Source organism: Uranotaenia lowii, chromosome 3 (genome assembly GCF_029784155.1).
Source record: "Uranotaenia lowii strain MFRU-FL chromosome 3, ASM2978415v1, whole genome shotgun sequence".
Lineage (NCBI taxonomy): Eukaryota > Metazoa > Arthropoda > Insecta > Diptera > Culicidae > Uranotaenia > Uranotaenia lowii.
The window spans coordinates 137,166,223-137,188,284 of record NC_073693.1 but is presented as its reverse complement, the minus strand read 5'-3'; the positions used below and the strand labels follow the sequence as shown (position 1 = coordinate 137,188,284).

Sequence of the window (22,062 nt, the reverse complement as noted above, 5' to 3'; positions counted from 1 at the left end):
GAATTCAATGATTTTACCGCTTAATTTAAAGTTGCTTTCTCATGTAATCCAGTTTTTAATGCGCTAGATTAGGTCACATGTTTTACATATCTGAGCTGTGTTGAAGGTTATTCAGTTGCGAGATTGAACATGATGATTTAACGTAGATATATCAAAAGAGCATAGGAATATTCAAAAATGTTGCTGGGATGGTTATAGCTATGGTTGCCACATGTAAAGATTTATCTAGGAAAGTTCAGATGTTTGGTACAGATTCTGTACGCGCAGATGATATATTTTCGATAATTGGTATAGATTTGTGCAGATTTTTAATATTTGGTATAATTACTCTATGGCTTTAAATATACCATGTAATTGATTCTGAGCTTTTTTATATATATAGTTTATCAGAGAGATTGGTTTAAGTTAAAATTTTTGAAATTTTGTAAAATACGAACACTGGAGTTGTAAAAATGAAGAAATATTTGTGATAGTTTCACTTAATTTTCATACATCGTTTGTACAGATTTTGGTAGATTTTTGTCAAAAAATGTTCTGATAAAAAGATTTTTTTTTGCTCGAAAGTACAGATTTGGATGTGACAACATTCGTTATAGCTGCTCGAGACATTTTTTCTCTTTAACCCTGGATAAACTCGAGGTTGATACATTAATACTGAAGGATGCCGATAATATTAAAAGACCAAGTTCGGTTTCAAGTCTTAATTATTTGACATCTTCAAGTTATCTAGGCCTACCTGATCCTTACAGCTCGGTTATCCTGACAAAAACATCGTCCTCGATGTCTCACAAAAAAAAAATTAGAAATACAAAACATAAGATTACAAAATGTCAAATCAAACTTCAATTTCGAGCTATGCTGTTCAGAAATTCCCTCGTATATCCTTTTCGCAGAGACCATCATCCAACTCCAGCATTCAGTATTATTCACGAGCTCCTTCTATGGCTCCAGCCCTGCCTGTCATCTTGACAGCGTCATGGGCCTGGAAAGCTGCCCATCAGCTCCTACCATACCATCCTGAGTGTTTTCTGTCTTCTATGACGTTTGAGGACTCCTCCAGACTTATCTTCCGCTGGTTGCTTCTAACAACGTCCACTTGAAGAATCAATCTTCCAGCATCTTCGGTTCCAGCACTGCCTACCGCTTCGGCAGCGCCAGTGCCTGGAAAAGCTGCTCCATCAGCTCTCACCGATAGATCCGGAACGTTTCAATACTTTTAGGGACAGAAGTTTAGAATCGATCTAAATTTAAATGATTTAATCCTTGGGATAACTTCTCCGGGCTGTGGGACTTCTAACACGGGCTCTTGAAACTTGAAATTACCATCTCACTCTTGAAGACTGTATGACGCCAATAATACTAAAAGACCAAGTTCGGTTTCAAGTCTTTATTATTTGACATCTTGTAGTGATCTGCGATCTGCCTCCTAAACATTCTTGAACATTCTAGGCCTACCTGATCCTTACAATATTTACATGCATACATACCTGTCTCCTAGCTCGTTGTTTCACCTAAAAGTTAGCCACGGACGTTAAACTTAGCAATATTTTTAAAACTCTTGAGAATATTTCAAGAGGAGAAATCACCGTGAATTTGTTTTATGAAATGAATTTGCGGCTTTATCGGCGAGGGTTAAAGAGTTGAAATGAAAGACGGATAGAAGATCAGAAGAAAATTCTAAGGTGGTGAAAAGAGCGAAGAGCATTTGAAATAGAAGCTTGACCACATGCTAAATTCTTTGTCCCGCATCAATTAACTGTATTGAAGAAGTAGTACCCAATAGAGAAGGCACTACATTTTTCGATACAGTTAATTATGGATGGTTCGACCGCCATGTGAGTGTGCACATGTGCCGAACGGACAAAAAATTTAGCATGTGGTTGCTCTGTTAAGTCTTCTATTGTGCGATATCGTTCCATCGATGGCTAGGTAGATTTCTTATTTTCGTTTTGTGCGGATGTTCCAACTGGATTGAGTTGTCGCATACGGTCAAAGGTCAGAAATCTTGGCCTAACTATTTTTTGGCCTATCCGCACAAAACGAAAATAAGAAATCTACCTAGCCATCGATGGAACGATATCGCACAATAGAAGACTTAACAGAGCAACCACATGCTAAATTTTTTGTCCGTTCGGCACATGTGCACACTCACATGGCGGTTGAACCATCCATAATTAACTGTATCGAAAAATGTAGTGCCTTCTCTATTGGGTACTACTTCTTCAATACAGTTAATTGATGCGGGACAAAGAATTTAGCATGTGGTCAAGCTTCTATTTCAAATGCTCTTCGCTCTTTTCACCACCTTAGAATTTTCTTCTGATCTTCTATCCGTCTTTCATTTCAACTCTTTAACCCTCACCGATAAAGCCGCAAATTCATTTCATAAAACTCTTGAGAATTTGAAACGGATAATCCAAAAAGGCCTGCGACCTTGAAAATTGAATTGCTGCATAATGTTTAAACATTTAACTTTGTCTTCAAGAAACTTACCCGTCCCAAAACTTGCTCTATCAATAACACAATCAGGTCAAATATAGTCAAACTCGTTTGCATTTTTGGTAAATTATATGATGCATATCAATAAATGTGTCGCTCAATTTAACTTGATTAAACAAACGCTCGGATTCAATGAAGCCATTAACATTTAAATGAAACGAATCACTATCTCTTAAGGACTAAACAAATCTTCCTTGGCAACGCTTTTAGTGACGGTTGAATCGTTCTCGTTCAAATGAATGTAGCTGAAAAACCATTAAGGTGTTATTCAACCGTAGAACTTTATTTATAGGATCGACAACATTTTGACAAGTGCCTTTTAGAGGGCATTATAAATGTTAAATAATTGTACCTTCTTGCTTCTCTGGATCCGTCGACAGTGCTCCAGTAACTAGATTGATGCCCCAAACTGATCAAATTTGATGCTGACTTGATTGAAAGCTTGTTTTGACAGTGACCAGCGATCCAGATCCAGAACCTGAAACGCCTCATTTGGTGGTTGCTTATGCAAATAAGGACCTTTGAATTTCCTGCCATTCCACTTCACTTCTCCAAGCAGTGATTTTAATCTATGATTAATTTATAGAGCTCTCGAAACACCTTGTTATCCCTGTATTCTAAGGCTTCCTTTTCCCTGTTTCTTTCTTTCCAGACGTGCCTTAGCAATTCCCGTTCACTTTGAACATGGAACCGAGTTTGACGACGGCACAGCTTCTTACAGCAAGTGTAGCATGTACGCCGTCAACTACACCGAAGTGTTGGCCAACAACATCAAAAAGGCCGATCCTTCCTGGCCGACTCAGCCCTGCCAACACGGCTGGGAGTACAACTTTACCGATGTGCCATACCGGACCGCGGCCACCGATGTGAGTATTACTGTTTTAAATATAATGTCTTGAATAAGTTCAATTTAATTTATTTGAAAAGTTGGTTTTTCTATCGATGTCGTTCTTCTTCAAAGCTTACCAAATGAATTGCAAACTTTTTTTCCATAAATATAAGATGAATTTCATAACTAGTTTGAAGTACTTTAGCAATTTATGCTAAAGAAATGAATACTGAAAGCACGATCTATACACTACACCGTTCAATTTTATACGTTTAAGAATTTTTTCTCAAGACATCTCGCATGTATATCTCTACTACATTCGATAAAACTGTATATTTTTCAAGAGTCATCCTCCATTTTGCATGAAAAAATTGATTGAATTGTGCTCATATTATTCAAATTATTCTTCCACTTCTATATTGGAAATTTGAAAATGCCGTTTATTTCAGTATCAATTGTACTTTAACCTTGAAGGTTTAATCACACAATTTCTCCACTTTATCACTTTAACTTACTACAATACACTATCAAAACAATTTCAAATATAAAAAGAATAAGATGCCGATCCTGATTCTGATTCAGTTCCTGATTCTAACATAAATAATGGTTCTAATTCGAAACAAGATCACAACAAACAAAAAACGGTCTTGACAAGAGAGATTACGGATCACGCTAAACTAAATGAATTATTCTCGAACTATCTTAGAACCTTTGTCCCAGGCAACGTGAACAGTGGCATTCAAGAAATCACAACCACATACAATAACTTATTCAAACGGTGTACCAAAACAATATCGAAAAAAATAAACATGAAAGGTAGTTACTGTCCATGGATGTCGTATGACCTATGGATTTTAATAAACATGAAAAACAACTATTTGAAACGTGTTAAAAAACATCCCAATGATATTCACCTTAAGGAAATGCTTCAGCATATAAACAAAAAACTATATCTTAAAAAGAGAACGTATAAACGGTTGTACTATGAAAGACTACTCAATAATACAACACACTCTAAACTTTGGAAAAATATAAACCAACTTTTGGGGAGATCCAACCATTCTCCATCAATAAAACTTACCGAAGGTCCAAACCTTATAACTGACAAAAAAATGCTTGGTAACAAATTCAACAGTTTTTTCTCTTCAGTTGGATTGGACCTTGCCAAGGAAATACCAAATGAACCTGAGTTTGATGCTTTGTCCAATATAAACGAGGTAAGGAATTCAATCTTCCTTCAACCAACAGATGAAAATGAAGTAAAATTAGTAATACTGAGCCTCAAAAACAAAAAAAGTTGTGGACCGGATTGTTTCCCAACAAGTGTTATTAAAAATAACAACCAGCTTTTTTCACATATTCTTGCAAAATTTTTCAACTCAATAGTTGAGACAGGATGTTTTCCAGATTGCCTTAAAGTAGCGAAAGTAACCCCAATATTCAAATCAGGTGATTCAGAAGATGTCAACAACTATCGACCAATTTCTACGCTCAGTGTCTTCAGCAAAGTGTTCGAAAAATTATTAGTAAACAGAATCATGAGTTTTCTTAGTCGTAATAATATTTTATACAAAATGCAGTACGGTTTCAGAGCAGGCTCCAGCACTCTTATAGCTATTTCTGAACTAGTTGACTCAATTATAACAGAGGTTGATTCTAAAAATATTGTCGGAGCTTTATTTTTGGACCTGAAAAAAGCGTTCGACACACTGAATCATGAAATTTTATTAGAAAAATTGAACAAATACGGAATAAGGGGAAAAGCAAATGACATAATTCGAAGTTATTTGAACAATAGGAAACAATTTGTTGTGGTTGAAGGAATAGCGAGCGAATTCAGAAATATTAATATAGGGGTTCCACAGGGCAGTAACATAGGTCCTTTACTTTTTCTAATTTACATTAACGACATTTGTAATCTTCCCCTTATTGGTACAGCACGGCTTTTTGCGGATGATACTGCCTTATTTTACACAGGAAAGTCTCCAAATACAATTATCGAAAACCTGGAACATGATTTGAAATTGCTATCTACATTTTTCAATAGCAATCTGCTCTCTTTAAACTACGAAAAAACTAAATACATGTTATTCCATTCATCCAGGAAAGTAATATCACAACACAGGGATCCACATATGAATCAGTTTGCCATACAAGAGGTGAAAACCTTCAAATACTTAGGTATTCATTTAGATAGTGTAGGGTTCTATCTTTTATAAAGCGTGCATTGTCTGCGGTATAACATACCTTAGTATTTGACATACCTTGGACGTACAATATGGAGAGGGAGAGACTGACAGCACGGGAGGAGGACGAGATAGTCACGGACAGTCGAAGTGTGTATTATTTCAACGGTGTGAAAATACTAAATAAAGTGTGTTGGACGGACACTACAATTGGCGACGAGCGGGAGAACGAACCAGGAATAGTTGAGGTACGTTTTCCTTATAATTTTGAGCTGGTTGTCCAAAGAATTTGGTTGTACTTCGAAGAATTGGTTCTCAAAAAAAAAACGAAAGCAAAAATGGCTGCCGAAACGATGTGAATGTTCTGTAGCTAGAGAAGGGGGTAAAATGATAAAGAGAAAGAGAAATTAGTAGAGGATTGAGCGATAGTATGGTTATGTTCATGTTGACAATGTTTTTGTTTATCATATTGTTGTATTTTGTTTTCAATTGGCCTGAGGGGGACGATGCCTCAGATCGCCGGGCGGTATCATGAGTTACTATTGCAGGCGGTTGCCCAGTGGGTGGATATGCCGAAAACTCGTAACGTTTTTCCAGGTTGGTTTGGGGAGTGTAATGCAGGATATATAGCATCAAACCGTGTAGCATGGCTCGGACTAGGTTTTGTTTACTAGTAAAGTTTGTGGTTGTTCGTTGTTTTGTTGTTGTTTTTGTCTCCGCTAGAGAACGCATCTTGTTTCTCCTGATCCTCCAGGCAGATCGGCGATGTTCTGTTATTTTCTCCAATTGATTAGCTGTTTAGGAGACTATAGCGCTTATATTTTGATTTTCTTCCTGTATTTTTTTTTGTGGAACTACAGAGGGGCGTGTTTTAAATCTGATCAATTCTGAACCTTGTTTTCATTTGCGTTACTTGCCCAAGACGTAGCATGATTTGTATAATTGGTGTTTACTTGGTTAATGCAACAGGAATGAGAGTTAATTAACATGTTTTTAGTTTTATTTTATCAAAATGGAGTGATTACTTCAGCTAAGTGATACGGAACGTTTAGTTTGGAGATTTTATGTGGAACGGTACTAAAGACAATATTCTGGGTTAGTTTGACGGATCTCGCGAAGCTATGAGATATCATAAAAAGCAGAAGCATAAATTAAATTATTCAAAAGGGCCCGATGATTTAATAATCGTTTCTTTGTAAAAAGCATCAAATCAGTTGAGTGTGTTAAAAAGGAGGAAACTACCAAATATATGATTTCAAAATTTTTAAAATGAATTTTCAAGTTGCTGATAGCAGATCGATTTCTTTAAGAGAAGTTGGAATGATTGGTTTGTATTTGGTCTTGGTACTTCGGTAGAAACACCTGAACGTGTTATTTCGCCTAAAAGTTGGATACGGCTTATTTTGGTAAGATTAAGGCCTTTTTGTTTGAAGAAGCAATATAAGTGAAGGAGGTGCTCTGCAAACAGAAAATGAGGTAGTTGATATAAGAAGGAAGTGCAACTCTAGTGCTGGGTGCCTAGAGTGGAGAGTCTGAACATTAGCAGGAGGCTATGTTCAACTCTAGTGCTGGGAGCCTAGAGTGGAGTGATAGAACATTAGCACGAGGCTATGTTCAACTCTAGTGCTGGGAGCCTAGAGTGGAGTGATAGAACATTAGCACGAGGCTATGTTCAACTCTAGTGCTGGGAGCCTAGAGTGGAGTGATCGAACATTAGCTGGAGGCTATGTTCAATTCTAGTGCTGGGAGCCTAGAGTGGAGTGATGGAACATAAGCAGGAGGCTATGTTCAACTCTAGTGCTGCGAACCTAGAGAGGAGTGATGGAACATTAGCAGGAGGCTATGTCCGACTCTAGTGATGAGAGCCTAGAGTGGAGTGTTGAAACATTAGCAGGTTATGCACAGCTCTAGTGCAGTGTGCCTAGAGTGGAGTGTTAGAACATCGGCAAGGAGCTATGTTTAAACTCTAGTACAGGGAGCCTAGAGTGGAGTGTTAAAACTTAGTAGGGAGCTAAGTATGATAATTCTAGAGCAGTGCGCCTAGAGATTAGGCAAACTTGACAGTGAGCTTAGTAGGGTTTATACAATGCATGACAGACATAACTTTTAAAGTTGCAGTCAGCTACGGATGGCTCTAGCGGAGGGAGCACAGATATGAGAGTTAGACTAAGCAGAGAGCCCAGCTAAGTAGTTTTGAAGCAGGTGTGACGATAGCATTGAGCTTTATCTCTGGGAATGGGAACAAAGAGATGAATGTAAGACTTAGAAAGGAGCTAAATAGAGCTTGGTTTTAAATTACTAAAACTAGGAAAGTTTGTAAAATGTAGAGTTTGAGAACTATTATTTAGTCGAATTGGCCCGAAGTGAAGCAGAAAATAAAATCAAAAAAAAAAAAAAAGATTTGTAAAATGTTGCACAGAAATGCTCCAAAACGAAGTATTTGATAATTACAACAAAATAAGTAAAGCGCTGTACCGAGCAGTGCTACCTAGCGTTGTGTGCATTATATTTGATTCGTGGGGTCCAACATTGGACCCGGAGAAGAAAATAAAGAAAGTAGTGAAAGATGCTGTGATGGAAGTTAGATTGTTAATTAGGCGAATGATCAGATCAAAGAGGCGATAAAATTAATGAAAATATTTAATAACAATGTACAATTCTTCATTTTTTGAAACGTCCTGTCCTATTGTAAATTATAGGTTGTTGCTAGTGGGTATATGTTACGAAGATCTAAAAAAAAATTGAGAAAATAGAAATGTCAAGTTCCCATACTTCAAATATGAAATGTGGAGTTATAGTTGAATGAAATTGAGTTTAATTTTGTCATTAATAGAAATGTTATTGTGAAATATTTGCTATATTTCAGCTATCAGGATTTCAAGAAACGGGAGAGAAACTTCATTCATTAAATTTAATTTAATATATAAATCCCCATGGATGATATTTATGACTGAATTCTATGGAATATCTGACCAATAAGTTAAGTTAATGACAGTGAATTTGTAGTTTAATAAGAATATGATCAGAATGGCGGTAGGGAATGAGCTGTAGAATCAAAAGATCGTTCATTGTTAACCTGTATCTGATCAAATGTCGAATCAATGAACACCTTTTTTACGGTTTTGAAAAGAAATTTAAAGATAAACATATTAGGAGAATGTTAAGGATAAAATAATAAGATAAATTTTGGAAACGAATGAGCAAGATAGACTTCTCAACTTATTATTTCTATGGGTAAACAAAATGTTTTCAACGTTGATTTTTATTTAACAAATGAAGGTTTTTGAATTATGAAAAAGGGGAGAGGTAGCAAGAGATAGTACGTTGATCATTAAAGGATAGATAGTTGTAGCAGTAAGGTGGATGTTGAAAGATGTTGTAGGTCATGTGAAACGTCTAGGAGGACTCACGGTAATCTCTACTCGAAACAAGTCATCAAGGATGCGTATCAATGTAACCATAAGGTTTTTAGAATTTGAATAGAGCTCTGGATTTCCCGAATTCAGGAATATGAACAGAATCAGTTAACGAAGTAGCGATCAAGTTAAAAAACTGATTTGTACAAGTTTGTGTGTAAGGTCAAACTGATTGACTTGCTGATGTATTTATTCCGCTTTTTATTTTTTATTTAATGAAAAGTAGGGATGTAGGGTTCTATCTTTTATAAAGCGTGCATTGTCTGCGGTATAACATACCTTAGTATTTGACATACCTTGGACGTACAATATGGAGAGGGAGAGACTGACAGCACGGGAGGAGGACGAGATAGTCACGGACAGTCGAAGTGTGTATTATTTCAACGGTGTGAAAATACTAAATAAAGTGTGTTGGACGGACACTACAGATAGTACTCTTTCCTGGAGTTGTCATATACAACATCTAGAAAAAAGAATTTCTCCCCTCTGTGGTGTACTCTGGAGATTGAAAAACTTCGTGCCACAACATGCTCTTTTAAAATTCTATTATGCATTCATTCACTCTTTATTTCACTATCTTATAACAGTCTGGGGACGAGCATCTCTTTCACACTTACATAAACTTCAAACCTTGCAAAATAGATGCTTGAAAAATATTTACAATCTTCCTTTGCTGCATCCAACTAGGCTTATTTATTCAGCCAGAGTCCATAATATCTTACCCTTATCAGATCTTTGTGATCTCCAAACTATATTGTATGTTTTTGATAACCTGCATTCGTCAACCTCTATTCAAAACCTACGTTTCACAACGGGAATACGAACACATAATACAGCCGCTACCCGTGGCGTAGAGGATAGCCTTCAAGTCTTCTAAGCTAAGGGGTATGAGATCGAATCCCGGTCACGGCATACATAGTACACTTTCGGTGGATTGGTGGTTTTACTTAGCATTTGTAAGATGCTAGCCATCATATCCTCGAAAGATGTACGCTTAGAGTTAAGGAAAAAGGAATCTCTTCGAGGAAACATCATGTTTCATTGAGATACTGTATGTGTTTGTGTTCGTTTTAAAAAAAAAAAAAAAAAAAAAAAAATCATCTTCAACGCTGTCGATCCTCAACCTCCTTAGGACAAAAAAGGATATCGTTTATTGGACCAACAAAATATAATTCCCTACCAAATGAATTAAAAGAAATCAATTCACGATCCATTTTCAAAGCCAAATTGCTTCAAATATTTAAAGATAAATTAAGTCCGTAAAACAAGCCGAACAAAGCTAGCCTTTATTATTTTTGTAATTTTGTAGCGTTAATTATTGTAAAATTATAGTTATAACTTAATCTTTTAATTTTAATCTTTTAATTTTAGTATTACGTTTTATATAAATAATTAAAATTTTCTTAAAAATGAATCTCTTCAAAGGAAATCTCTTTCCATTGAGATTCAAAGTATAAATTAGTTTAACTTATATCGCCACATATCCTCGCATTAAACTATAAACTTTTGAGTTCTCAGCACGAGTAATGTTTTGCTCGCGTCGCGTATTAGATTTTTTATTGTTGTTTCTGCTGCCAGACGTGCTGAGAACAGTACCGTCCATTACCAGGGGGCTCAATGGAGCCTTTTGGTGTGGGGGAGTGTGGTGGACCGCTACATAAAAAAAAAAAAAAAAAGATACTGATCTTGAACCTTCTTCTTATTCCTATTCTTATTCTGATAATACATCCTAGATTCTTATTCTGATTGTGGATTATGATTCCTCATCCAGGACTCTGGTCTTGACCATAGATTCAGATCCTGACTACGATTCAAGGTTATTGAAATTTATTCAGGATTCTGGATTCTCATCCTGATTCATTATACAGATTCCTGATTGTGGATCACTATCTTTGATTCCGATTCTAATCTTGATCTATGAATTCTAAATCCAGATCATGATCATGGTCCTAATTCTGGATTTTCACCTTAATTGTTTATCCCGATTCCGGTTTCTGATCCTGAGTCTGGGTCCTGTACCTTTATCCCGATTCTGATCCCGTCTCCTAATCCTGATTTAATCCCGGAACCAGATCTTGATTGCTGATGCCTACAGTTTTAAAAAGGCAAAAAAAATCAAAACCGCATTATCATCCTACAGGCGATTTCATTCTTTTTTGGACAAATGTTTTTATGAAAAATATTTTTGTTTTTTTTTAATTTTTCGCAAAATTAAAATTAAACTCAAAAAATGTTGTAGATTTATAGAAACTTTAAACCTGCTTTGTTTAAGAATTGACAATGTTTCAACACGATATTTTCCATACAAACACCCGTCCGAAAATGAATGAAGTCTCGTCGGGTGATAATGAACCTCATTTTCAAACCATCACTTTTTTCGATCGCGAGGATCGACTTCATTAAAGTTTTGCTATGCACTAGATCAAACATTTTTAAATCTTTTGACCAAATTTAAAGTTTTTTCAATGCAAAGATACAGCAAGTTTTGCGAAGTAATTTAAAATTTCCTTTTTTTACGGGAATAATTGTATCTTTATCATTATAAAATAAGGTTGCCAGAATTTTGTCAGCACGTACCCGGGCCTGAAAATCCGGGCTATTTTCAACTGAAAACCTGGCAAAATCCGGGTATTTTATTCCAAAATGATGACCAAAAATCCGGACAATATCCGGGCAAATTTGATCCAAATCCAGGAATTACTCAACACAAATCAAGAAAAAAAACACGAAAAATTTTATTTTTCATCAGCAGTTTTTAAATTGTATTTAACGCTTTCAAAAAACTTCTCTTGGTTATTTTTAAAAAACTTGTTCAAAAAAATTCGTTTTAGATGCATAAATAAAAAAAAAATTATAACACCATTTTTTTTTGTCTTGGCAAATAAAGTGAATAAATCCGGGCCAAATCCGGGCATTCCTAACTGAAATTCGGGCAACCGGGCCGGGTCGGGCCGGACTTTTGTCAAATTTTGTGTTAAATATCCGGGCAATCTGGCAAGCTTATTATAAAACGCACAGTAGGGTAGCAATGGATGAATGGGAAAAATTTCATGATCGAATTTTGAAAACCGACCATATACATTTTGTAGATTTGCCCAAATAAAACTGACTCGTGCAATGTTTCAGCTTAATCGGACTTGATTTAGAGAAGCCTCAAAGAGCTCAAAGTTTCGTTTTTTTAACTCTAACAATCACCTAAAAAATTATAAAAAAAACTTGTCAAAAGCCAATTTAAAATTTTCAAAAACCACTGCCTTATTTTAATTTTCATGCCAAATGACTTAGAAATACATGAAACGTCGAGATCTGATGTTATTTCGAAAAAAAAATTGTCAAAAATAGACTTTCTAGAACTTCGTTTTTTTTCGGAAAACTGGCCGTTTTTCGGAATATCGTTCCAGAGAGTCAATTTTTGGCCCAATTTTTTTTTGGAGATAACAACAGATCTTGACGTATCGTGTATTTTTAAGTCATTTGGCATCGACATTAAAATTTCGATTTTTTTCCTATTTCTTTTGGAATCCCCTTTGGTGATTTTTGAGGGTAAAAAAAAACGAAACTTGGAGCTTCGAGGCACCATCAAGTCCGATTAAGCTGAAATTTTGCACAGGTCAGTTTTTAGGGCCAATCTACAAAATGAACAAGAATGGTTCGCGAAATCTGACATGACCCATTTGGCTGCCACCCTAACGTACAGTCTTCAAATTTTGTGAAGCATTAGTTTGATAGTTGAACTCTAGCTTTTTTTTTTGAAAATTCCATGGAAAACCATAACGTGATAGAGAAATGGCAGCTTGTCAAAGTTGGAAGAGAGTGTGCTTCTTCACCCTACATCTTTTCTTTTTGATCGCTACTGTATGTAGAATGTACGTGTTTTAAATTTCTTTCGTACCAGGGTTTTCAAACTGTCAGTTTTTTTTTTGGAAAATTGTAAAAGTACTGTAACTCGAAGAGCTACGACGCGGATTTATTTTTCTTAAAGTTACGTAAAATATTAACTTTTTTATCAGAACGTTGGAAAACTACTCGGAATCATAAAGTCAACGGTGAGTTTGCTAATGAAACATTACTAAGAAACTTATTACTTATGAAAGGAAAAAGAAATACGGCCAGAATGAATGAAATACCATTCAGCGATTGTAAGCAAAATCTCTATGCCTACCTGTCACTTGGCAATGTTCAACTTCTTAGAGAGCATACAATTGCGAAAAAAATTTAGAGGGGTCCACAATATAAAAATAGTAATTTCTTACTGAATCAGTTAAAAGGTTTAAGGTCATTGAAAAATTTATTCAACTGAGCAAAATACATGAAATTATTGATTCCTGTTCATTTTGACTACACACAACTTTTAAGCAGGTCTACAAAATTAACTTTTTTCTCTAGTGCTTTAGAACTTTTTTTTCAATAATTTGAGTGCGCTTAATCTAAAATGCACCTATTTTTTCTTTAACAACTCTTGTATTTTGAGATCTAAGGACTTATTAAAAAATGAAATTTTATAACTCAAAAAATTAATTGATAGTGTTGGCTACACTAAAAAATATATCCAAGATTTTTAATCAATAATCAACTTTTGCGAAATGCGCGATTTATTTGAATTTCTAAGTAAGTAGTTACCGGAGTTTAATTTTTGTTTTTTTTTTCTCTCGTTCAATAAAATGTTGGAATTCAATGAATTTTGAGCCAAAACAAATTCTTTAATATATTTACAGCATAAACCGCCTTCAACAAAGTTGTTAAATGAATTAAATTCTCTAAGATCTAAGGCTCAAAAACTTTCATCAGGGATACCAGAAATTATAACGAATATTCGACACAATTTATAAAGGAGTTTCTTCTCTCGATTTGGGACTTTAAATATTGCATGTTTAACTCGAATCATATCAATTTTACAACTACCTTACAAATTTTGTTGTTGAATGTGTGTAGTTAAGACTAAGCTTGTCGGATTTCCCGGTTTTCCCCGGACTTGCCCGAATATTTAAAATCAAACATGGGAAAAGTCCGGTCCGGCCCTGTTTCTCGAATGTCGTTGAAAAAAGTTTGGATTAATCTATTTTACCAGCCAAAGGTAAATTAAGGGTCATTTCATGTCAAGTGTGCACAGCAAAAAAATATATCATCCGAAATTCGCCAAACTTGGTCCATAGACTTTTGTAGAAAAAGTTTTAATTTTTAAAATGTAATATCTTCGAACTTAGAAGTCGTTGAAAAAATACTCGTTGCTAAGATTTTATTAAAATGTTCTGATTTATAATTTAATGATACATTGATACATTAATTTTGAAAAAAAATGACAATAATAACGTTAAATCAGTGATCGAAAATAAAAACGTTGTTTTTCGCAAAGGAAGCATAACTTTATTTTCAACTTTGTAATTTCATTTCATTTTTGAGACAATTTCAAAGAACAGTTATTAGGCCTAGTTATTTAATTTATCGGATCAATCGGTGAAAAGTGCTTTTTTTTTAAGAAATGAAAGATGGTGAAAATGAGCAGGTAGAATTTATTTAGAAGCATTATCGTACATACCAAATTTTTGTTCAGCATGGCCAACTACTATGAAGTAGATACAGATAGCGTTGCATCTACCACCACACATTAGTAGGCCAAACGTGGTTCGCCAAGTAGGGATGAATTGAAAGATATGCAGAATATAAATCAAATTTAATTTAAAATAAAATAAAATAATAGTTGTATTCGGAAACACTGAAGATAAATAAAATACAATAAATGTCTTCTTATGGCAACGTTTGTTATTTTGGCAACACTAGGCAAAACAAACAAAACAAAATCAGTCATTGATCTTTTCTTGTGAGTGACAGACGTGTCTGAGTGAATCTCGGAATTGAGATTCATGAGAATTGTAAAATCACGACAATGGCGTGTAGTTGGTAGAATAAGGACAGAATGCGCAGTTTGTCAAGGCTGCTGCTACGAAAAATTTATTTTTGATTCGATTTCCGGTAGAAAAACGGATTGACTCAGGGAGCACAGATTTTTAAGGCTGCTACGAACAAAATTGTTTCTGATTCGGCTTCTGGAAAAAGACAGAATGGCTTTGGTATCGCAGATTTTTTAAGGTTGCTGCTGAATGTTTGTTTTGGTTTGGCTTTTCGGTGGAAAAAGACAGAAATGGCTAAAGAAGCGCAGATTTCTCAGGCTGCTGCTGGTGATTGTTTGCTTTGATTTAGCTTTCCGGTGAAAAGGACGGAATTGACTTAGGAAGTACAGATTTTTAAGACTGCTGTTGCTGATTGTTTGTTTTGATTTAGCCTTCCGGTGGAAAAAACGAAATTTGATAAGCGGAAACTTACAGTGCGAACAAACTTTTTCAAGTTTTTAAGCCTAGTTTATGTTTTTGGGCAGTTAAGGTTATTTCAGTAGGTTTTGGATAAACAACAAGGAGAAGATTGCTGATGGAATTTCACACAAGAATGTATTCTGCTGAGATGTTTTCTTATTTCAGCCAACCTTATTGCATATTTGAAATCAGCGTACCAAAATTATTCAAAATTTAACCTTAAATTCTTTGCACCTCAGAAAAATGGGAATTTTGCTTCCTTGTGTTATCAGAATCACTTGAAATGTTTCATTTAAGTATTTCTTAGTCCATAAAGACCAGACCATGTCCAGTTTTTTCTCGGATTTGAAAGGAATTAATGAACTTTAGAAATAATAAATATAAAGAAAAGACCTTACTTTCTAAAAATCTCGTTTGAAAGAACACAATGATTTTGATCAGAAATTGTTTTGACTCGATGATACGAGGTGTCTCATTATGTCTAAGCACGATTCCGGATGACGTTTAAACAGCTGATTTCTGCTCGGTGTTGATGTTTACAGTTTAATTTAAAACTTTGTGTACCGTGAGCTGAGAAGTATTTCCTCGGAAACGTGCAAGAATATCGTGCACAAATGGTATACTATACCCAACGTTTCGCTTATTCAATTGGCGAAAATGGAAGAAGTAAGCATTGGAGCGGTCTGTTATTAGATTCAGAAGTGGATTCAGGAGAGGAAAGCAGTTATGTGGTCAATAAAAAATCTGGGCAAAACCCGGATCCAGTGGACAAAACTTTGGACCGGAAAGTCATGCGTGCTTACGCAAGTAAAAAAACTGCCTCAGTTCAGGACGTGACCTAAATCGTGGATCCCTTCTCCGTATCGTCCATCATGCCAAGGTAAGATTGGGTCTAAAGGCATTTGAGAAACAGAAGAAGCCAAAGCCGAGTCAAAAACCAGCTGCATCCATCAAACCAAGAGCTCTTAAATTGTATAATCAACTGCTGTGTGGAAAATCGGTTAGTGTTATCACCAACGACGAAACCCATTGCAAGTTTGATTACAAAACGCTTCCGGTTGACCAGTATTACACTGTTGCTCCCCATGATCTGAAAGCATGATCACCCAGTACTTTTTGACAAGATTTTCCATCAGTTAACTGCTCAATGGATACGATGGCTAGATACCAATCCAACAAAGTCCAGATTGTACCGAAGGAGATGAGTCCACCAAATTGTCCTCACACGAGACCGATTGAAACTTTTTGCCTGCAGATTCTATTAATATTTTGCAAAGGACCGAAAAAAGTAGCTAAAACATTCGCAAATCAGTCTGTGCGGAAGCTAGTGAGCAGTCTTCAATAAAAAAAAATCGATCAATATCCTACGATTGACTGTAGCCTGAGGACGAATGACTGCAATGGTTAAAATACTCTATAAATAAAGAAAATTAGAATTAGAATTAGAACTGTAACATATTTTTTATTTGTTCACTCTAAAAGAAGATGTCAATGAACGAGCCTAACGTGCTGACAGCATTGAACGCACTCATATAGGTGACAGTACTCAAATAGGGTCGAATTAAGCGGGAAAGCTAGAAGCAAAACATATACAAAAAGTAAACAAACAAGAATCATTCTTACAATTTGAATTCAAGTGGTAAAGGTGTTTGAACAATAGCTTAATTCTTTCCTTAAAGCTCTATTAGAAAAAAAGAGCAATTTAGTTCTGAAATTTAACTTAAAGTACTAAATCTAGGCAAATATCTCAACCTAATTAACACACAAGTGCCGGTGGAGTCGCTTATGCAAGCAGAAACCCAAGTAATCCGGAAGTGCGCAACTGTACAGTTTGGAGTAGGCAACATCGAGCAGAGGTGAGAAAGTAGTTGAGAATATATCGAATTTATTGCGAAGTTGTACCAATTATTTAGCGAGTGCAAAAGCTGGAATCTAGACAGGAGGAAAGAAAGAGAAATTAGAATTGCTATCGTAGGATTTTAAAACATGCCACTCACTTCGAACGGATTAAAGGAGCGTTTACGGATTCGGAACCAAATCTTTGTCTGTTACCGTGATCCGCGAGTGACCAAAATCAATCGAAGACTATAGAGAAAATAAAAGGTATAAAAATTGTGTCTATACTGTACATTTTAAATCGACACCCCATGCGTGCTGAAAAAAATCAGGATGCACGGATAATCGAGTCTGACCTGTAATTGTTAACGGTGTATGTAGGTTTTACATTTTCCAGTGGGAATGTGAAAAATCTCTTAAAACTTCTAATTTTTTGATTCGTTAAATTATTCAAATTTAGTAAAAATCTAGTAATATGTTTGAATTGTATTTATACAATTGTATTGTATTTTATGTATAGTATTGTATGGTTTATATTTATTTATGTTTCTCTTTCTTTTGATTTACAGCTCGAGTGGGTGTGCGAGAATGCCTACCTCGCGACGCTGTCCCAGTCGATCTTCTTCGTCGGTGCCATCGTGGGTGGGCTGCTGTTCGGCTGGATCGCCGATCGTTACGGACGAATCCCGGCACTAGCCGGATGTAATGTGGTCGGCTTTGCGGCCGGCGTTGCCACCGCCTTCTCAACGAGCTTCCTTCAGTTCGCGTTCTACCGGTTCCTGGTCGGATTTGCCTTCGACAACTGCTTCACCATGATGTACATCTTGGGTAAGTCGCTGGATGAAGCGTTTTTTTTCTTTTTTGCTGTTATGTTTCGTTTCGTTCTCTGTTTTGCTAATTGGCACTTGGAAGCAGCTTAGAGTGCTACCTGAAATAGTTCTATCTAAATCAAGTAGGGTTAGAAGAACAATGCGAACTTAACTTGTGTTGGTTTATATTTTTATATACTCAAATTTCAAAAAATTAATTTTAATAGTATTTGTACATTTTTGATGTCATTTTTTACGAACTGTTGAGTCCAAACTCCAGTGTTTTTAACATCCTGTTATCGTACAACGCTTTCATTTCATGAATGAACCCTTCTGAATTTTCATTGCTTGTTGTTGTTGTTGGTCTCAAAGTGCTTAATGGACTTAGTCTATCAGGCATGACGAAGTTGATTTAAGCCTTTATTTATTCGTTTTTTTTAATTCACCATTCGGATTGTGTGCTTCTTTGACCGCTGTTTTGTTTTAAAGGTTGAGATGACTAAACATTTTTGTTCCAATTTGGAATCGTTCCCATCATCCCTTTGTTGGATTAAAAGTTCATTCACAACTTTCTTAGATGCTGGTAGCATTGATGCTATAAATATATTCAATATATTGTAAATTAATTTAAAAACAATCGAATTTCCGTTTATAAATAAGCTTACACAACAATTTATACAAATGAAAACAATTTTACATCTGGTCATTCTCCGGAACGCTGTGAATAGCTGAGGCAGTAGAAAGTCTAGACAAATGAAAAGTTTATAAAACAACAGAACACGTGCTTCTCTTAGCCGATAGCCCCCGCAATAATTCGTATGGAATTCAAAGTGCGTGACCGTATCGCGGTCGCATTTTTCAACCTGTTATGTTAAAATGATATACATTCGATGATATATTCTAAATTCAAGTCAGACCTGAAACTTCTCTCTTCTCTTCTCCCCTCTCTCTTTGATTTTATCAAATAAATAAGGAATCTCAATATTGGACGCAAAAATAAAAATGAAATAGGGTGATTTGCCAATCGTTTCACAGCTAAGCACATGATTTTAGTGTTTATGCTGTGTTTTAGTCATTTCAACCAAATTCACTCGATTTTTTTTGTCGTTGCACTCATACAGGATTGGTAAATAAGATCCAAAAGTTCAAATGTTTGAAAAAAAGTGACATAAAAATTTAAAAAATCATTTAAAACAGCTTGTCTGTGCCCAATAGTTGCACAGGCAAATTTTGTGTCGTGCATAATGTTGTCCGATTTTTTCCAATGGTTGCACATTTTAAAAATCAGTCACCATGAGGTCGAATAGGCTGATATTTGTCACGGAAGCTTATTATGAGAACTTCTAGTTGAAATGCAATCTAATTTTAAGACGGCCCCTTATGAGGGGGGAGGGGGAGGGGGGTGGGATCTTCCATTTAATCCGTCCAATGCACTTTTCAATTCCAGATGTATAATAACAGTATTTTACAGTTTTCGGAGGCTTTATGATCTATGTTGGAAATTTTCTGGGAATTTTTATTTTCATCGACAGGTTCGATATTGGATACAGCATCGTCCTGGATTTCGGGTAGAAATGTTTCGCCGCATCGCTCAATGTGAACACTCTGGGAAGAACTTTTATTACCAGCAACCTTAGTACTTTTGTATCGCTGAACTAATCAACTGTAGGTACCACTCTTCCGACATTTTATAATTTTTCTTTTTAAAATATAATCTATCATTTAAGCAATCATGGTTGATGGAAAAATGTACTTTATGCTAAGATCTAACTCCTGGTTGTTTTGATAATATAAATCGTATTTCAAGTTAAAAAAAAAAAAATCTTAATTTTGAATTATTTTATGCATAGCACGACAAAATCTGTCAATCACGGTTGATCATCGTATATCGGTCGATTCACGAATTTTTTGCAAATTGTCGTACATAAAGGTCGAGTTCATATGTACATAAATACGAGTCTCTCTTCTTGTCGTAGTAAAATCATGCAATGCACTTAAATACGATAAAGAATATGCATGGGCCGCACATTGTAGGTGCAGATATACGAAAATGAGTTTAAATAACATTCTAAACGATATAATCTGTAAAATAAAATACGACTTCTGGTTGTCTGAAAATTCGATTCTGTGCACAGTCATAAACCATACGAATCCTCAGAAAACCCCTACAAAATGAATACTGGTGTAAACAACAAATTTCAAGGAATCCGTCGTTCATATAAATTTTCGAAAATTTGTAGCATCTTTTACAAATTTCCAAACAATTAGAAAACGCACAAGCAGCTTTCCTCCAGTTTCCTAAAGTGACACTTTTTTCCTAGTGCTTTAAGTTTTAATTTTAGCTGTTAGGTGTCTTCAGAACATTTACTCGTTAGACCGTTCCCCGTAACGTAAAAGTATCAGAAATCAGTCACAGCTTACTACGATAAAATAAAAACACAAACTTTTATGTTTGAGGAGATTGATACAAAACTGTTTCTACAATGTTGTAAATTTCATGAAAATATGAAACTTTGTTGAAATAATGAGAGCTCTATCTTTATTCAGTGCAGAGCTATAAAGCTTTTAGTTTAAAACATACTTAAAATTGTTTTTTTTTTATACTTATCATAACCATTGTAAATTTTGTATTAACATAACTACGATGTTCACAATATTTAATGAGACACTTAATACGCATATGTTGCACAAGATCTTAAGTTTCTACGATCTTTTCCTTAATTTTTCCTTAATTTTTGCGAACTTTTAGGGTAAAACACCAACAAAATTCCACATCTTGAAGCTTGATTCTATTTCAAAAACTTAACCAGAAACTACTTGTCTCTAATCGCCCGTTTTTGAATACGATTGGAATAAATTTGTTGAATTCATAGTTTTTAATGAGAAAACAAAAAAAAACCGAAACATTGAGCGCTTTGAGGCACCCCTGAATCAAGTCCGATTGAGCTGAAATTTTTCACAAGTCAGTTTTTTGGCCAATCTACAAAATGTATATGGTCGGTTTTCGAAATTCGAGATGACAAATTTGGTTGCCACCCTAGTGGATACTCCTCAGCCAGAGAAGTTCCGTTTCTTACGCGTGACGTTTGAGGCTTACGTTCTCTGCATTGGACATCGTTGGCAAAGAAGTATTTAAGGCAGAAGATTAAGGCATCTGCTGGGTCACGTGCTTGCTTGGTAGAATAACTATCGTCCTCTGGGAAGTTTCCGAGTAGTATCGTTTCCTGCGTGTGCGTAGATTAAGCTGCGGTACTGAATGACGCAATGATACAAATTTACAGTCGTACTTTATTTCTAAACCTATCATTTGCAATGTTGACCATAATGCAAGTCGATCTGGTGGACAATCAGAACTAGTTTGAAACCTTATGGCGTGGTGTCATGTTTTCAAAATTGAATTGTATTCTTAGTTTGGGACTGAACAGAAGGTTTTACCCTTGAAGCAAGTTGCTCGAAAATACATCTGCTTTGAACCTGCTGCACATCAAAACATGGTTTGAAAAAGGATCATTTGAAAATGTAAAACAATTATTCGCAAATGTGTACTTCGGTTTGACAAAGAATTAACTTTGGAGGATGTGTTACAATATTCCCTAAAGCTAAAGCAATAAAATCCATTGGATTCAACCACGCTTTTGGTGATTGAAATGCTTTTAAGCTCTGGACCTCCATTCAGAATGAAATATTAAAAGATAATCCTATAATTTGTTGACAATAATTGATTGCAATAAATGGTCGCAATAAGCTATTGCTATCACGACTTTCAAGATTTATTAGACAACATGTCAGCTGCTGTAAAACATATAAATAACCATGCTCTAGGAGGGCGGTATTCGTACTTTTGCACCGCGCAAACCAAGTATTATGGCTTGGCGGTATCTAAAGCAATACGATACAAAGGTACCTACCGTCAAAGAATCGTGCTTAAACATCGATTCCAACTAATTAATTAATATATGCTACATGAGCGGCTATCACATTGCCATCGAATAGATGTTGTTAGTCAGTAAGCTAAACACCAAAGCGGAATGATGGAAATGAAAATAACAAAAAAAACCCGACGGTGGAACTTGTGCTGCTCAACAGTTGTAGGAGCAAAAATAATAACAAAAAACAAACACGAGCGGTCACAACGTAACTACACGCTGTTTTACACAAGTTATGCCAATTCTTACGAGG

At 35.5% G+C, this 22,062-nt stretch overlaps 1 protein-coding gene across 1 annotated transcript in view; it reads left to right on the top strand.

Annotated features, from left to right (window-relative positions):
• LOC129754668 (organic cation transporter protein-like) overlaps positions 1–22,062 on the top strand; it is a 148,550-nt gene that overhangs the window by 85,709 nt on the left and 40,779 nt on the right. The window contains exons 2-3 of the mRNA XM_055750850.1: positions 3,152–3,365; positions 17,644–17,902. Coding sequence (XP_055606825.1) covers positions 3,152–3,365; positions 17,644–17,902 — 473 coding nt within the window. The remainder of the gene's footprint in view (positions 1–3,151; positions 3,366–17,643; positions 17,903–22,062) is intronic.